Genomic DNA, 17,713 nt, shown 5'->3' with positions numbered 1-17,713 from the left:
CATAAATCGCTCTAGAAGTCCACAAAGAAGAAAATTCCCCGCTGATCTGATAACTTTAATTTTGTTAATTCTCAAATTGTGATCCCGAGATGCTGCGGTGGCAATTTTTGCGTCTTTCCGTTGTCGATTCTCTTTTTGCTCTCGCTCTGCGGCATTCTCTCCGGCTTGCCTCTTTCTTGAGAGATTAACCAGCGGAACGGGAGGAATCACCATGGAAACCTCCTCCGCAATTACCCCCGGCAATCACAGAGGCGGGCGTCGGTGCGCTAATCCAATTATGACGGCACTGTCTGCGATACAGGCGCCGGGACGCTGCCGTACACAACCGCTCTTCTTTCAAACGACCCTTTTTTGTTTCTGGTTGCTTGCTATCCTCTTTCTGTCACTGAAATTATTCCTAGTGTCAGGTTTCCATTGTTATCCCATACATTGCAGCCTTTGTTCCCCGCACACACACACATATTACTAATGTTGGTAATGGAAGGCTAATTTAACGCAGAATTTCCCTCACAGAATCAAAATTTCCCTTTTCTATAGAAAAATTTTCCCTACGTGGAAACAAAATTTCCCTTTCCTTGCATAATTATTAAGCTCGATTTCCCAAAGAGTGTGTAAAGTGTATTCTTTAAAAGCAAATACCCGGTATTCACAAACCTTTTAAGCCTAGTTTCTTCTTTATGCTCTAAAAATGCATCTATTTACAGGATTCTATAAGGACTTCTTTACAGAAATTAAAATTTCCCTTTTCTAAAAGAAACATCCCTTTCTATTTACAAATTAATATACAATGCGCACATCATGTTTGAGTGAAGAGATAAACACAGTGGAGTTCCGTTTATGTTCGAATTTGATTCCATTTTATTGAACACGCCTAGATTTAAAATGAGTCAATTTTTGTTAGTGTGTGTGTGATGGGGAAGGGGAGGTGCAAAAGAGCTTAGAGCTACTTGAAATAATGTGAGAAGGAAAGCATGTTGTGAACCATTCTAAAAGTATTCTTGATCCTCATATCTTTCGTTCGCACTATTCAGATCTGAAGACCTTCATGTAGCAAAATTGAATCTTGACAACAAATTATACATATGACATGTGTCTTCACGCATTAATATGCCAACCTTCGTGGTGAGAGAAGAGGACAGCGCGCTACGACGCTAGGTTTCTGGGTTCGAATCCCGACCTGGACATGTGTGTTCCTTGTGAGCGTCGTTTAATTGTGCATATGGTTTAGTGATTTTAGTGCTACTAGTGATAGGTGGTGTGGAACAAAATCCTGGGCCCAGTGATGAAATGGGAGAGATCAAAGCAATGCTGCAAGAACTCAAGGCTTCGAACGACTCCTTAGTTTCCGAAGTTCGGCAATTCGGCACCTCACTCAAAACCCTCGTCACTAGAGTGGACGTTCTGCAGAGAGATGTTGGCTCCCTTACGAAACGTGTGGAGGAACTGTCTCAACAAAATAACTGGCTGGAACAAAGACTGGACGACCAAGAAGACAGAAGCCGACGCGATAACTTGGTGTTGTACGGTGTTGAAGAAGGGGACTCGGGAGAAGACTGGAGCCAGACGGAGACGAAAGTGCGAACGATAATTAAGGACAAATTAAACATCGATCTGCAAGAGGATTCCATCCAGAGAGCGCATCGGATCAACACAAACAGTAACCGAGGTCCTCGTCCCATCGTCTGTCGCTTTTTGCGATACAAGGAAAAAGAAAAAGTTATTGGATGCCGCAACAAACTGAAGGGAACGAAGATATTTCTGGACCAAGACTTCTGTTATTCCACTCGCAAAGAACGCCAAGGATTACTCGAGCATATGCACCGAGCCCGGAACGCTGGTCACCGTGCGTACATTAGTTATCGCCATCTTGTGGTCGACAACATAAGATATTCCCTGCGCGATCTGCAAGCTGACCCTGGCAACCCTTCTGATGCCCAAAGTGTTGGTCCCCGCCTGGAGCAAAGTGAAAGCGGAGGTCAAGAACCCTCACCCCTCGTTCGTCCAGGAAATCTAGGAATGCAGGATGGAAGGGGGAGCAAGTGGGCAAGAGGTAGCGGTCTCCGAGCTCTTTGAGGACGTCAAGGTAGCCACGCCCAGCGCAACTTGTCAGGTAAGAAGTTTATTTCACCTGTTCGTGTCCCTGCTTTTGTGGAGACGTCAATCAATCTTGCTAGAACTGACCCTTCCAAAACTCTGTGCGGCAATGAAAAAAACATAATTAGCATGAACATAATTTATCAGAATCTGAGAGGAGTTCGATCAAAAACCAAACAGTTCTTTTTAAGTGTATTGAGTAACAATTACGACGTGGTCTTGTGCACGGAAACGTGGCTAAATTCTTCAGTTTCAGATTCCGAACTACTCGACGATAGATATAGCGTGTTCAGGTCAGATCGCAACACGTTAGAAACTGGCAAAACACTAGGTGGCGGTGTCCTCATCGCCATAAAGAGAAAATTTAATCCTGTAATGGTCGATGCTCTTTTACACGAACAAAGCATTGGCAGTTTAATTACAAAGTTTAAAACAGAATCTGGTCGCGATTGTTACATGTGTGTAGTGTATATTCAACCTGCATCTCCCGTGGACGTATACGAGAACTTCTTTAGTCATATAACTGCACATTATCCTCTGGGGAGCCCGTTGGTCATTGCAGGTGATTTCAACATCCCTGAAATTAAAAATTCCAACACTGAGTTGCTCACGTTAGGCGCACAATGTCGGGAACTGAAATATTTCCTCGATTTCAACGACCTCAAAAGCAAAAATTTCATCCAGAACGCCAATAGTAGAACTCTCGACCTAGTCTTAACAAATATTGAAAATACTAAAATATTTCGCCAAGAGCCTCTGGTAAGCGAAGATAAACACCATCCGGCTCTAGGAATAACTTTAACACAAACCATGCCTAAACAAAGAGCTTTAAATCCAAACATCCAACGATATAATTTCAAGAAAGCAGACTTCATTAATTTGTATCGGAAACTCGAATTAGCTGACTGGGACCAAATAAAAGAATGCGAAGACGTAGATATTGCCGTTGATAAATTTTATGAAATAATCGAAAGCATTTTTAATGAATGTGTTCCACGCTCTCGCTCCTCTATAAAAAAATCTTACCCATGTTGGTTCACGCGGGAAATTATTAAAAATCTGAAAGCAAAATCACGTCACCACAAAAAATGGAAACAAAGAATGGGAAATGTAACGCATCACGAAATTAAGTATAAAACCTTAAGAACGAAATTAAAATGGGAGATCAGTAAAGCTTACCAAAACTATATTGAAACTTTCGAAATCAATCTTGCTCATGATACTAACCAGTTTTGGTCCTTCATTAAAAATCAAAGAAAAAATCCACCCGTGCAGCCAACTAAGTATAATGATAAAACCATTGACGATAATGAAAGTATCCAAGATCTCTTTGCAAAGTATTATGAATCCGTATATTCCAAAGAACCATCTATCTACAAAGATCCGCATCCTAATGTAAACATGAACTCACTTCCTAGTATCTTAAATATCTCTGAAATATCACTAAATGAAATTGAGGAAGCCATTAAAAAACTGAAACCTAAAAAATCCGCCGGCCCTGATTCAATCCCCCCTTATGTAATTAAAGGATGTTCGGAAATTCTTAAGTACCCTCTTCACACCCTTTTCAACTTGGCTGTCAGAACTTCGAGATTTCCAGCAATATGGAAAACAACAGAAATCTGTCCGATTCCCAAAGCCGCTGATAAGGCTGACATATGTAACTACAGGCCTATTGCAAAATTGTCAGTACCAGCAAAACTCTTCGAGCAGATAATATCCAAACATATATATTTTCATATTAAACCCATTCTTTCCCCCAAACAGCACGGATTTGTCCAAAAACGCTCAACCGTAACCAATCTTGTCGAACTGACAAGCTACATTGCACCCAGTATAGCTAATAAAGGGCAAGTTGACGTTTTATATACAGACTTTTCAAAGGCATTTGATACAGTTCACCACGATATATTAATACAGAAATTTGCCAACAATAGCCTTTCTCCTCCACTTATTACCCTTCTTTCTTCCTATCTGCAGAACCGCCGACAATATGTCGTGTATCAAGGCTGCAGATCAACCGAATTCGTGGCCAGTTCGGGAGTTCCACAGGGGTCGAACCTTGGTTCCTTGCTATATTTAATTTTTATAAACGATTTGCCAGAACTACTCACAAAATGTGAGACATTAATCTTTGCTGATGATGTTAAAATATATAAAAATATCGAAAACGCTGATGACTGTACAATATTACATGAAGAGCTGAATAACTTGCTTCAGTGGTGTGAAATTAATAAAGTCAGCCTAAACCTAAAGAAATGCAAACTTGTATCATTCACCCACAACAGACACCCTATTCAACATTCATACACTATTTCTAATGTGTTAGTACAAAGTGAGAATATAGTTACCGACCTAAGGGTCACTTTTGACCAAAAGTTAACATTCCAATCACATATTGCCCGCATTTTAAGCGAAGCTCACAGAAATTTGGGATTTATAATGAGAATGGGTCATCAATTTAGAAAAAAGGAAACATTTCTCTTGCTATATTATACGCTCGTCAGATCTAAACTCGAATATGCTTCTCTTGTTTGGAACCCGCAATTCAAGAAAGATATCGAAAAATTAGAAAAGCTTCAAAATAAATTTCTCAGATATCTACTATTTAAACTTGATGGTACATATCCAAAACTCACTCCTAGCAACATATTACGCGAAATCTTTAATATTCCGTCACTCGACGAAAGGAGGCAAACAAGTCAAATAACTTTTCTCTCCAAGCTTATCAATGGTAAAATAGATTATTTTAATCTGTTGTCGAATTTAAATTTTTATGTGCCAAACTGTATGTTAAGGCCCAGAACTGATCTCTTTCAAATCCCCCTTGGAAGAACCAAAATGACCGAAGCTGAACCCATGAGGAGAATGTGCAAGTTATTTAATTCAGTTTCTAAGAATAATCCAAGCGTAGACCTATTTAAATGTAATTGTAACATAAGATCTAATCGCTGAATTTCTGTATGTTTTGTTTTGTTTTGTTCATTGAATTTTGGTTTTCATTCAGCTTTTAAGGTTATATCCAACAGTTTAGCTTCATTTATTATTGTATTGTCTCTGTGTTCCCTTTGCTTCTATAATCTAATAATTAATTTCTTCTCACAATTGTTTTTAAATGTAAAATGTATATTGCGTCATTCATATTTCTTGTTAATTTTCTTAGTTATGTTCTTGTTTATGTAATGGTGTCATCCCATATTGAACACTGTAATTGGGCGTGCGCCTGTTGTGTTTCAATTAAAATAAATAAAAATAAATAAAAAATAAAATAAAAAATAAATGAATGTGGCACAAGTGGCAGAAAAGCGAAGTAAAATAAACCAAATCAATCAATCAATTAATCAATCGTGCATCTCTTTAACTGTTATAGATTGATTGTCCACTTTATGCACAGTAAGGCTAATCGGGACTGGACCTACAGTTTAAAGTGGAATCCGAACCACTACGTGCCTCCACAGGGTATCGAACCCTGGACCTAACTGTTATAGAAAACTAAATACTAACTCATCCGTGGCTAATACTAAGAATACTAACTGTGTCGCTACAGCAACACAAGCTTTCCATCTGTCCCTATCCCGGGCAAGATCAATCCAATCTTTTACATCCTTACCGATTTTCTTCAGGTCCATCGCCACGTTATCTATCCATCTTCACCTTGGCCTTCCAACAGGTCTCTTACCATCAGGATTTCCAACATTTTAAACCTTTTCCCCTTATGTTTTAAAAATGCATGCATTTACAGAATACTAAACTTACATATTTTTCTTCCAATAACGGGGCCAGAAATAGCAACGGAGGGGGGGGGGGTGACAATATTTTCTGTGGGGGAGGTCACATTTAATATATCCTTAAATACAATATAGTTTTTCTTGTTTTATAAGGGACAGGAAGGGGTGGTCTAACCGGGATAAGCCCACCCCCTGTCCTCCTATGGTGTGGTCACTGCTATACACCCCTACATCATCCACCTACGAACTCAATCGCGGAGAAAACAACTTCACAAATGCGATATTACTGCACCTGACACGGTCGGCGAAATCGATCTCTGCTTTCTCTCCTCTTTACCCCATTTCCCGGCAGAGAAGAAAAGGTTCACGTTTGCCTCAACACGAAAGGGAGGAAATTGCCAGGACCAACACCTGTTTCACTACGGAGGAGAAAAAGAAATAGGCAAATATTACGAAAGCGAACGAGAACTTGGAATAGATAGTGGAAAATTAAATTGACCTCTTTTCGCACTTGGCAGAAAAAGGAATTTGTTTTAAAGATTGAGTTCTGAGAAGCTTTAGAAGAAAGATACTTACAGCAATACAAACATTTATTTATCAATTTTGTGTCATAACATATCCGCGTATTATTGAGCAACAATTTCTCACAACGAAAAATATTTCCGTCTCAGTGCTTTTAGCATCTACAGAAAGAAAATAATAAAGGATCGCAATTATCAATAACACAGTTGAAGAATGATTGTGAATAATGGAGTAGATGATGACGCAATGGATACCACTGTTTCGCGCTCCATCTATGATAACTGACAGACAACTCAAGTCACCAAGTGCGCAACCATGTACGTGGATCATTTGAAGTCATCCTTGATTATTAAAATAGACATTACCTTGGCTTCATTATAGTCTTTGTAAAATAAAATATGGGTTCCGCACCATCTTTTCTCTCGAGATTTCGGTCAGTGTATGGGACCGATTGCCACACACCATTGTGAGGAAATTGGGTAGCTACGAATGAGTCATGGAAACCTACAACAAAGACTGGGGGTTCGTCGTGCTGACCACACGTCACCCCGTAACTGATTGGATGCTCTGCCACATCAGCAGGTAGTAGTGAGGCCGGACGTTGTTATGTAGGCCCTGGCCCCCAAGGGCTGTTGCGCAACGGATTATTATTAATCAGCAACTTAAATATACACTCCCATGTTTACATAAATAATTCTAGTTTAAACTATTCCTTCCTCACGCGCTACGACATTTCACTCATTACGATTTCCTATCTTGACAGGTCGTTCTAATGATCTTCAATATATGGACAGTCACTGGCAAATAAAAATTGTGCACCTAGTTTCTAAAATAATCGCTTCTCTGCAAGGCGCTGCGTGTTTTGTTGATTGATCGGTTGATTTGCTTTACATTACTTCGCTACTCTACTTTCGGCTTATTTGCGAAGATGGGGATGAGTGATGATTAGACATCAGATTTTAGGTTTTTAACCTTTTTTTTCCTTTGAAGGTAAATAAGAAATAACAAGTTATGTCAGTGTATCATTAAAAAATGCAAGAACTGACGATGTTTTATAGTGCCTAAAATAACCATTTTTGCTAAACCTATTTTAGGTTTGTGGGCCTAAATGAAACCTTTCTTTAGGTTCTATATATTTTTTTAGATCTTACAGGATTTTTATATCTCACAGAGGTATTTACTTGGTTTGGTGATGAAACAATTCAATGACTGGCATGTTTGAAACATGTTTTCTGTCGATATCCCCCCCTCAAGTCTATGATGTTTTTCAAAGCTCTAAACAAAACAACTGACGAAATGCCATACAAATGAAAATTTGGTTAAAATATTAATATTCGGTTGTTACAATGTAAGTTTTACGTACTAAAATTTCATAAGGTTCTTGTGATTTTTTTTAAAGATTGTATGTAATTAGTACTTTTCAGGAATTTTGAACCATTTAAGTTTCTTTGGAACCAACTTCACGATTTAATATTATTAGAACCTATTTAAGAATTTTTAGAACCTATTTTAGGATTTTTAGAACATATTTTAGAATTTTAGAGCCTATTTTAGGGTTTTAGAGCCTATTTTACGATTTTAGAGCCTATTTTAGGATTTTTAGAACCTATTTTAGAATTTTATAGCCTATTTTCAGAACCTATTTTAGGATTTTAGAGCCTATTTCAGAATTTTTAGAACCTATTTTAAGATTTTAGAGCCTATTTTAGGATTTTTAGAACCTATTTTAGGAATTTAGAGCCTATGTTAGGATTTTTAGAACCTATTTTAGGAATTTAGAGCCTATGTTAGGATTTTTAGAACCTATTTTAGGAATTTAGAGCCTATTTTAGGATTTTTAGAACTTATTTTGGGATTTTAGAGCTATTTTTAGAACCTATTTTAGGATTTTAGAGCCTATTTCAGAATTTTTAGAACCTATTTTAGGATTTTCAGAACGTATTTTAGGATTTTAGAGCCTATTTTAGGATTTTAGAGCTTATTTTAGGATTTTTAGAACCTATTTTAGGATTTTAGAGCCTATTTTTAGAACCTATTTTAGGATTTTAGAGCCTATTTTTAGAACCTATTTTAGGATTTTAGAGCCTATTTTATGATTTTTAGAACCTATTTTAGGATTTTAGAGCCTATTTTAGGATTTTAGAGCCTATTTCAGAATTTTTAGAACCTATTTTAGGATTTTCAGAACGTATTTTAGGATTTTAGAGCCTATTTTAGGATTTTAGAGCCTATTTTAGGATTCTTAGAACCTATTTTAGGATTTTGAGAACCTATTTTAGGATTTTAGAGCCTATTTTAGGATTTTAGAGCCTATTTTAGGATTTTTAGAACCTATTTTAGGATTTTTAGAACCAATTTTAGGATTTTAGAGCTTATTTTAGGATTTTGAGAACCTATTTTAGGATTTTAGAGCCTATTTTAGGATTTTAGAGCCTATTTTAGGATTTTTAGAACCAATTTTAGGATTTTAGAGCTTATTTTAGGATTTTTAGAACCTATTTTAGGATTTTAGAGCCCATTTTAGGATTTTAGAGCCTATTTCAGAATTTTTAGAACCTATTTTAGGATTTTCAGAACGTATTTTAGGATTTTAGAGCCTATTTTAGGATTTTAGAGCCTATTTTAGGATTTTCAGAACCTATTTTAGGATTTTTAGAACCTATTTTAGGATTTTAGAGCCCATTTTAGGATTTTAGAGCCTATTTCAGAATTTTTAGAACCTATTTTAGGATTTTGAGAACCTATTTTAGGATTTTAGAGCCTATTTTAGGATTTTAGAGCCTATTTTAGGATTTTAGAACCTATTTTAGGATTTTCAGAACCTATTTTAGGATTTTAGAACCTATTTTAGGATTTTTAGAGCCTATTTTTGGAACCTAAAGGGACACTTTTTAGAACCTAGAAATCCGAGGTCTAGTGATAATATAATAAAATTGATGAATGGACACTCACAAACATCCCCAGGCCAGGATTCGAACCCAGGACACCTGGCGTCGTAGCGCGATGTGCTAACCACATCAGACACGAGGGCCGGCGCTGCGTGTGTTGTATAACTCTACGGCGGTGGTAGAAGCTGCCATTGAAAATTTGCTGTTAAAATCTACTCATCGCCGTTGAGTTAGGCAACACACATAACGTCTTGCAAGGAAGCGAGTATTTCAGGATATAGGTGTCCCATTTTTTTGCCGGTGACTGTACCTGATGTAACAATTTTTTGCCTTGGGATTGCTAAATCTAGCGTTTATCGTACCTTGCTCGGAATATCCACAATGAAAATAATGAGTCTGCATCAGCCAAGGAAACGTTGTTTTTTCGTCCTTCCGTCCCGACTCTCCCTTATTTCCTATTGATCTCGCCGACGCGAAGGGAGGAAGACGTCGAAGGGGGAGGGGATCCTCGAAGGTGCGACACGGAGGGAAGAAATGAAGGAAGGTGAGAAGATAACGAAGGATGATATTACCTGCAGTAAAACGAGCGGGACCCTTCCTTCTCTCGAAAGCCTCCTCCGAAGAAAGTCATATCAAACGAAGGGGGGTTAACCTGAGCACTTCTAATGGGAAGCTGGGAAGATGTTACGGGGAGAGGACGGGATGGGGAGAAATGGTTTCGTGCCGAAGTATCTCGGGCAGTGACGAACGCGTTTATCGCCGTTAAACCAATGTTTTCCATATATTTTTAAGGATTTTAACTTTAATATAGCACCGTGAACTTTTCCATACCTATATGGGTAATTGCTGATTATACCGGATGATCCGTTTGAGATGTCAGAAAAGTAAAGCTTTATACACAAGAGGTTAATGTACGTATATCCGAGCAGCTTGTTGTAATATAAACAGAAGGATGTAAGTTTCGAGTGAGTAGAGGTTTACAGACTTCACCCACATGGCGGCGCTAATGTGCATGCTAACAAAGGCGGTGATTACGGTACAACAGCACACACAGTATGCGAAATTTTCGAGTATTACATGCATGCTACTGCCGCCACGCAGCTGAAGTCACTAAACCTACAATCACTCGAAACTTACATCCTTTGTGCTTATATTACAACAAGCTGCTCGGAGATACGTACATTAACCTCTTGTGTATAAAGATTTACTTTTCTGACATCTCAAACGGATCACTTGGTATACGCAAAGCAAACTTCTAAACCAGAATTTAAGCAAATTACTTAAAGAACTTGTATACTGGTTTATGTACGCCACTGATCGTTCCCCATTGCACCCTTCTGATGACCAGGTTTTCTCACAGATTAAACACGGGGCGTGTGAGGGAGCCGAAGAGACAGTGGGTTTAAAAACGTGGTTTAAGTGGTCGATCGACCCCAGAAAACAGCTTTGGCGGGAGAAGACTATATACGAAAACACGAAATCTATAAACATAATTACCCTATTTGATCCTAAATTGAATTTTTACTCTGCATAATTAATTCTGAAAGGACATTTTGGAAGTAAGACGCTCTTTAACGTCTGATTTTCATACATTAAATTATCTCACAAAGTCCATACCAATATCATAATTTTTCGTCGCATACCCAAAATGGTGAAATTGCATTTCTATCATGATAATACGAGTCTATATATATCACAAGTTATTATCTGAATGCTCCCTTTTAACTGTTGGATAATTTATATAAAATGTATTTTTCAAACCATAAAATATTTTCTATATCATGTCAAATGTTGTTAACTATCACATCAAGGCTTAAGAGCCCCGTACGATGTTAATTTTGAGGCGTGATCAGGAAATAATGTACGGGAGAATTTTATAAAGAGGTGCTGTTATAAACATGCCAATCTCTAATCAAAAGCTAAGATTTTTTTTGTAACCACGAGAACATATAACTACAGAGTAAGGTAATGAAATTTTTCGACGATCGTAAAATAACTCAAGTTGTTACGTTCATTGGATGTTTTATCACGAAATATTTGGTAATGATGTACGGATTTGCAAATGTAAGATCCTCCACACAGACTAGTGGACTTAACTAGCGGAACAAATGCAGGACGAAATACTGTAACAGCCAGTTCTAAACAATATAAAATAAAATAATATGCATAACTAATTGTTTAGAGCAATGTGGAATATTATACAAGATCACGTATTCAATCAAAGTTTCATTTTCCAACTATAGAGGTCACGAATATTTTAGTTATATACCAGTATGACGGGGTTTCTTAAAGCTGTATTTTAACCATGAAGCTCTATAATAGAATAATTCCTTTTAAAATGGAGATAATGTCATTTGTAAAATACACTTTTCAGAACGATATCTGAAATATAAACTACTTTTCAAGCAAAAGGTAATGTTGAAATCATCTGTTTTTTTAGGTAAATACAAATAGTAAAAAATATAAAGATAATTTTATTTTAATGTAAATAAAGAATATACATATATTAAATTAGTTTGATACTGCGTTACCACGTTTCACTGGTGAGTACAGCGTGAGGGATTACGTCTTTTTCCCAAAAGGGAGGATTAATTATTGTGAAGAATGTATATAGTATTATATCACAACGAACATAAAGCAAGAATATTCTACATCAAATATTTCCCAGGTTTGTGACAGTTTTCTCTGGGAAAATGAATTCTCAAGTTTATCTCTTTGTTTCTGTAATCATTGTTAATAAAAATAGCGTAGAACAACTTCTATTTCACAAATATCTACTAATGCCATCTATCATCGTACACTGGAAGGGTCCTGAGTTTGTTCCTTGGTGCAGGTACACTTTACAGTGGTTCAGATCCCACTTTGATGGTTCAGTCGCGATTGGTTATTCTGACTACAAATTGGACCTATCTGTGTGTGGGTGGTTGTGTTACATAATATGATTAATATCTAGAAAAAATGCACATTGTACAGGATGGTGCAGAAGTAGGTTGGCAGTCTTTCTTTTATTTTACATTGAGTGGTAGCATTGCTGGCCCCCACGATCGCCAGACATTACGCCCGTGGATTTACATAATGTCACTGCTGTAATAAATGGCAACGCTAAAAGTACATGTCAACTGTGAATTGTCAACCTACTTTCGCACCACCCTGTATCTCCAGGAAATATATCTCATATGCTCACAGCCTATTTTGTGCCCCTCCCAGAAAGAAATTCTAGCTCCCCCTATGCCTCGATGGAAGCGAGTAAAACGAAGGAGAGGTAAGAATCAGGTGAGGTTCCAAGTCCAGGAAATCTTGGAGCTTGTAAAAAAAGTACCGGGGAGCTAAGGTGATACAGGAGAGGGTGGGAAATAGCTTGGAGGTGTGTAAATGGCTGCCTGTTAAGGAACGGCAAGGGAGCCAATGATTTATAGAAGAATTACAGGAGGTAGATAGAGATGCCAGCCGGATAGCGTCGCCAGCGGAGGGGCGCTCCAGCACCGGAGCCTCCAGAGAGGGGCCCTGGCTCCGGCATCGATCCGCCGTCCCAGACAGCGTGGAGCCTCGGTCGGCAGCTTTAAAGGGGAACAATGCGGGGCGTGGTCGGAGGGCGGTTTTACAACGGCGACAATTACACGCCCTACGCGCGTCACAATGACTTCAATGAATGGGACCACTTCATCAACGCAACCCCTTCGTGGCAGACTACCCCGCATGGCGCCCTTACCCCCACGAGAGTGTATATAAAAAAAACTACTTCCATTGTCGTTATCAAACAATGCCACCTGCTAATTCACTTGTCTAGCACTTAATGAGAAATGCGTTTCGTCCCGTTCACGTGTCGCTACGCACAAACACACGTTTTTACTGGAGTTTGGGTTGGACGGTTTCCGTTTTGTCTCGTTCTCCCGATTGTAAGGGCGGAATTAAGCCAAGTGAAGCCGTTTAACTTTGATGGGATTTGTAAACTGTTCTTGGAGTGAGGAACTCACTAATTCATTGTTCTGTTACTTAATACTGGTTCGGCTAAAATTTAGCTTCCTCACCTTTACACTCCCAGTTCCAAAGTTTCAATGTTGGAGGATATTTACAAGGGAAGTTGAAGTCTTGAAGGGCTAACCAAGTTATAGATATTGAAGTGTGGGGGGTGGGGGGAGCCACGGGAGAGAGTTTGATTGATTGATTGATTGATTTGGTGTTTTAAGTCCACTTTATGCACAGTAAGGCTAATCGGGACTGGGCCTACAGTTTAAAGTGCGATCCGAACCACTATGTGCCTCCACCGGGTATCGAACCCGGGACCCCTTGTTTACAAGGCGACGACGCTACCACTGCGCCATGGGGGAGGCCCACGGGAGAGGGGAGGGTCGAGGTCGATTCTTGAGGTGGTTGATTTCTCAGGTGGGACCCTTTCGAACTAAATCCCTGTGTGGAGCGGCTCGGAAGTTCAATCGACCTCTAATACCTAAGGGATACCGGAAGGTGACCGAAGCGTGGTACTGATCACAATACCTAAGTAAAAGTAGGGGACCCTACTTCCACCGATATTACTTCACGGCATAGTCATATTGCTACGTGCAGGTGGTAACATAACCTTTTACACACTCGCGTCCTTACCTACGTTTACCAATCAACCTTTCTATAGGCTAGCTGCATCGATATAGATAAATAATGATAATATGAAACTGTCCAGTCCCAAAACCTGACGACCTTGAATCAAACCAAGTACCTTCGTTCTACTAACCGGTGATCCTTTTATTCGGAGATAGGTCAAGTTCCTCGTGCACATAGCACCGTGCCATGAAGGCACATTTAGAGGATGTGGGGGGTAAGGATCCACATATTCTCGATATCGGCCATTTTGGAAGTGATGCGATCAGCACCACGGTCCAGCCGCTTGTACCCCCCAGGGCTGCACCAAGGTACCCATTGATTTCAGGTTGGGTGAGCCCCAGAGCTGCTTTATTCGGGGACGAGACCGGGAATATTCCCACCTTTGGAATCGATCCCAGGTCTACCCGTGGCAGTCAGTCAACCTACCACTGTAACTATTGTGTATAAAACCCCTCGGGTTTTGAGATCGAACCTAGGCTAGGCAAGCCTAAAGCTACTCGCTTGCACCAGAGGTACGTTTATGGCTTGGGGTAACACCTCTGAGAAACGAAGGTAACATGTAAACAAGCTCCTGTGAAATAAGAACACTTAAGCATTCGATTTTAACACTTCGGTTGACTGGCCTGGCGTGGTCTTGAGAACAATAGGAAACGAATAAAGGAATGTTCGTTTACCTCTGGTGTCTTGCAGAGATGATCGTCTCGTTGATTGAGTAGACAAGGCTCGGTCCTAAAATGAAACTTCGATAGCGCATCACCTCCTCGCGGCAACTCCTTACGTATCAATCGATAATCAGCTCATAACTTGGAGGCAAGAACTGTTCACGCGATAACTTTCTGATTACAACTGGGCTGAGAAATGGTATCTCGATCTATTTAATGAAGATTCAAATTTCCGATCGTTAAAGCCGTTGGGAGAGTTCCGTTTTGTCGTTAACGGTCTTTTCTGCATAAAGCTGAGTTTACTTCTTTTTCGTACGATTTCCGGTAGAACCCAGTGTCAGCGGAGTTTTCAAGATCCGCTGAAGATTGCCGGTGTTATGTGTTTGTAGGAAGCTACTTCCAACGCTTCAGCCTTACCCCTTGTCGAAGAGATTAGTCTATCGAGTTATGATGCTAGGGGCCCCGGGTTCGAGTCACGACTTCGGCGTGATACGATTGTACCCGATTGCCAGGGACACGATTGATTTATTTTACATCGCTTTTCGGCAGTTTTTGGCTAACTGCGATGGTGGGGATATATGATGGTGCGATGAAATTGTTGAAAAAAACATGAAAAATATACATGGACAGCACATAACATGAATCCAACACAGGATTATAATGGCCGTGAACCCAGGGCCTTATCAGTCTGCAAAATGCAATCAATGGTGTACTACGTGGAAGGTAGAATGACATTCGGGTGTGTTTGAAAAGTGTCAACCCTTACACCCCAAGCGCCTCCCCGATGGAATAGTTGTAACGTCATCGACTTGTAATCAAGGAGTCCCGGGTTCGATACCCGGTGGATGCACTTGGCACAGTGGGTCGGATCTCACTTTAAACTGTAGGTCCCGTCCCGATTAGCCTTACTGAGCATGAGGTGGACTTAAAACAACAATTCAATCAACCTTACACTCCAAGCGACACGAGATGTGACGCCTTCGAACCTCTAACTTTCGATCTTGATTAATGAAGACATTCTTGGTAAATGCTTTTGCTATCGGTAGTCTTGCGTGGTTGCAATATGATGACCTAATCTAACAAAACCAGCAGGACAGCGCGACGTTTTCGTGGAAACTGACTATATGGGGTGATCCAGGCACCACGAAGAGTAATCGGATGCTTTTCCAGTAAAAGTAACTCGTCTTCCGGGTATAATTTTCCAGGATTTGATTACCGAAAGAACTGAAGCGTAAGCAATTCCTTCCCTCCTTAATGACCCTCTGATCGCGGACACGAGGCGGCCAGATTCGGCATCAGGTGCGAGCCCCATCTGGGGGGACGAAGCATTCAATTACAGGCATCTCAGCCAGCGATGACCCTGCATGCATTATTTACAGGAAACCGCCATTTTCATTGGCGAAGAAATACGGAGAGCAATTACGGTTGGCGCTGCGGAGAGATCTTCATTATCAACCTCGTAATGGGCATCGAGTCGGTGAAGGGGGAGAAGTTCCTCCCCTCCTTGCGACCTATTGTCAACTGCTAGGGTGGGAGACGATAATGACAAGTGCGGCAAACGAAGCGCAACATGCCATTTGCAGATATGCTCGATAATTGCTGGAGCCAGGGTTCCCAGAAAACGTTGCGTGTAATGGCGGTTGTCGGTGTCATTGAAAACAATAGTTGAGAGACAAGACACCAAGATACATCTCATTATCTTTCTAATGTAGTGGTTCTCAACCTTGGTGAGACCGCGGACGGAAAAATTCTTCTTTTAAAAGTCGATGCCCCCAATTCCAACAATTTTTCAGGTAAATACCTTGTAATACCCTGAACATTACGTTATGGTTGAATGTTATTTAGTTGGAATGTTGAGTCTTCTTCATTTTTTAAAATGTTGTCAACTGTTTAAGAGTGTCACAGGCAACTAGTATTAGAAGGACAAGTAGTCTAACCTGTATATGTTAACCTGTCAACGAAATTTACAAAATGAAAAAAATATATTATCCATCAACAGTCTCACGACATGCATAGCAACGGGGTAAAGAAGTATGAAGAAATTAAGAATAGTAATGATGCAGGTCTCCAAGTTTGTAAATGGTTGTGAGTTCAAGAAGAATTAACCATTTATTAAGGTTAAACCGAGAGGTTTATTTTACCAAGGTTGGTGATCCAGAGCCGTTTGCTTAGGACGTAAGGAGCGAAGAGTAAATTTCTTGTTCATAGATGGAGGCACATAATAACCTTTCCAAATTTTAAAATATTATGCACGAAGTAATATGTCTCCTTGAAATTATATGCTAATAAATACATTGTGGTTTAATCTTAAAGAGTAATAGTTCAGATATCAAGGCTTGTTGACAAATATGACATTAAATTTAAATTACTTATCAACCACTGGATCTAATTAAATCATGTAGTTTTTCAAGCCAACATCATGACATTATTTTGGTCATTGCAATTAAATTAAATGTAATTGTTGATTTTTATTCACAAATAGCTAACCATTTCTTAAACTTTATGCGTTAATTAATATATACTCTTGAAATTTATTTATGATAAGCATAAGAGAGTATGAGTTCGATTGTGTCTGAGCGTGTTGACAAATACACAAATTGGTATAAATTAGTTGACAGCGTCTGGTTCTAACGCAATTTTATTACATTAATTTGGTAAGTGATGATTTTAATTGGCAATGTTCTATTTCGGACACTGAATTAATCAGATGATTTCTACTTCAATATATGTGTTACTTGCACAGCTACTGAAGAACACAATATGCCATAGTGAACTAAGTTCAAATATCATTAGGGGTGTAAGGAGTGATCCTTCCACGTAGTACACTTCATTATGCAGACTAACGAGGCTCTGGTGTCTGGACCTACGACCAGTGTAATTCAAATAGGGCTGTGTGTGTGTTGCCCTATGTTTTGACCTTGTGTGTTGAGTGCCCCTTTACAGCCTCAGCATTTAACCAAAGTCAGAATATTTTAGTTCGTCGACATTACAGTTATGTTGTACTGGTTGTATTTTAGTTATAGTAAGGGGCTGGACTACTATAGTAAGGGGCAAAATGATCTAATGGTCTAATCAATCTTATCGCTGGTGGACCCCGAACGAAAGGCGGTTGCATCGTGGGATGGAAGTCGCTCACCCTTGCGGATCGAACCTGGTGGTGAAAATTGGAACTATTTTTTCAATAGCTTTCATTAGACACTCCATGGTCTCCATAGCCTCTGTA

At 39.4% G+C, this 17,713-nt stretch overlaps 2 protein-coding genes across 2 annotated transcripts in view; one reads left to right on the top strand and one right to left on the bottom strand.

Annotated features, from left to right (window-relative positions):
• The window catches only part of sick (sickie), a 1,061,378-nt gene that overhangs the window by 988,666 nt on the left and 54,999 nt on the right, over positions 1 to 17,713 (bottom strand). The window lies entirely within an intron of this gene.
• On the top strand, positions 1,288 to 2,073 carry LOC145985686 (uncharacterized). The gene has a single exon (XM_083119754.1). It carries the CDS (start codon positions 1,288 to 1,290, stop codon positions 2,071 to 2,073), a length of 786 nt encoding a protein of 261 aa, XP_082975880.1.

The sequence above is a fragment of the Lepisma saccharinum genome, chromosome 3, assembly GCF_977018435.1.
Source record: "Lepisma saccharinum chromosome 3, izLepSacc3.1, whole genome shotgun sequence".
Lineage (NCBI taxonomy): Eukaryota > Metazoa > Arthropoda > Insecta > Zygentoma > Lepismatidae > Lepisma > Lepisma saccharinum.
The sequence above is the reverse complement of the archived record's forward strand: the minus strand, read 5'-3'. Positions and strand labels throughout refer to the sequence as shown.

What these genes read in the sequence shown, in the direction of transcription:
- LOC145985686 (XM_083119754.1), top strand. Translation starts at nt 1,288, where the DNA reads ATGGGAGAGATCAAAGCAATGCTGCAAGAACTCAAGGCTTCGAACGAC.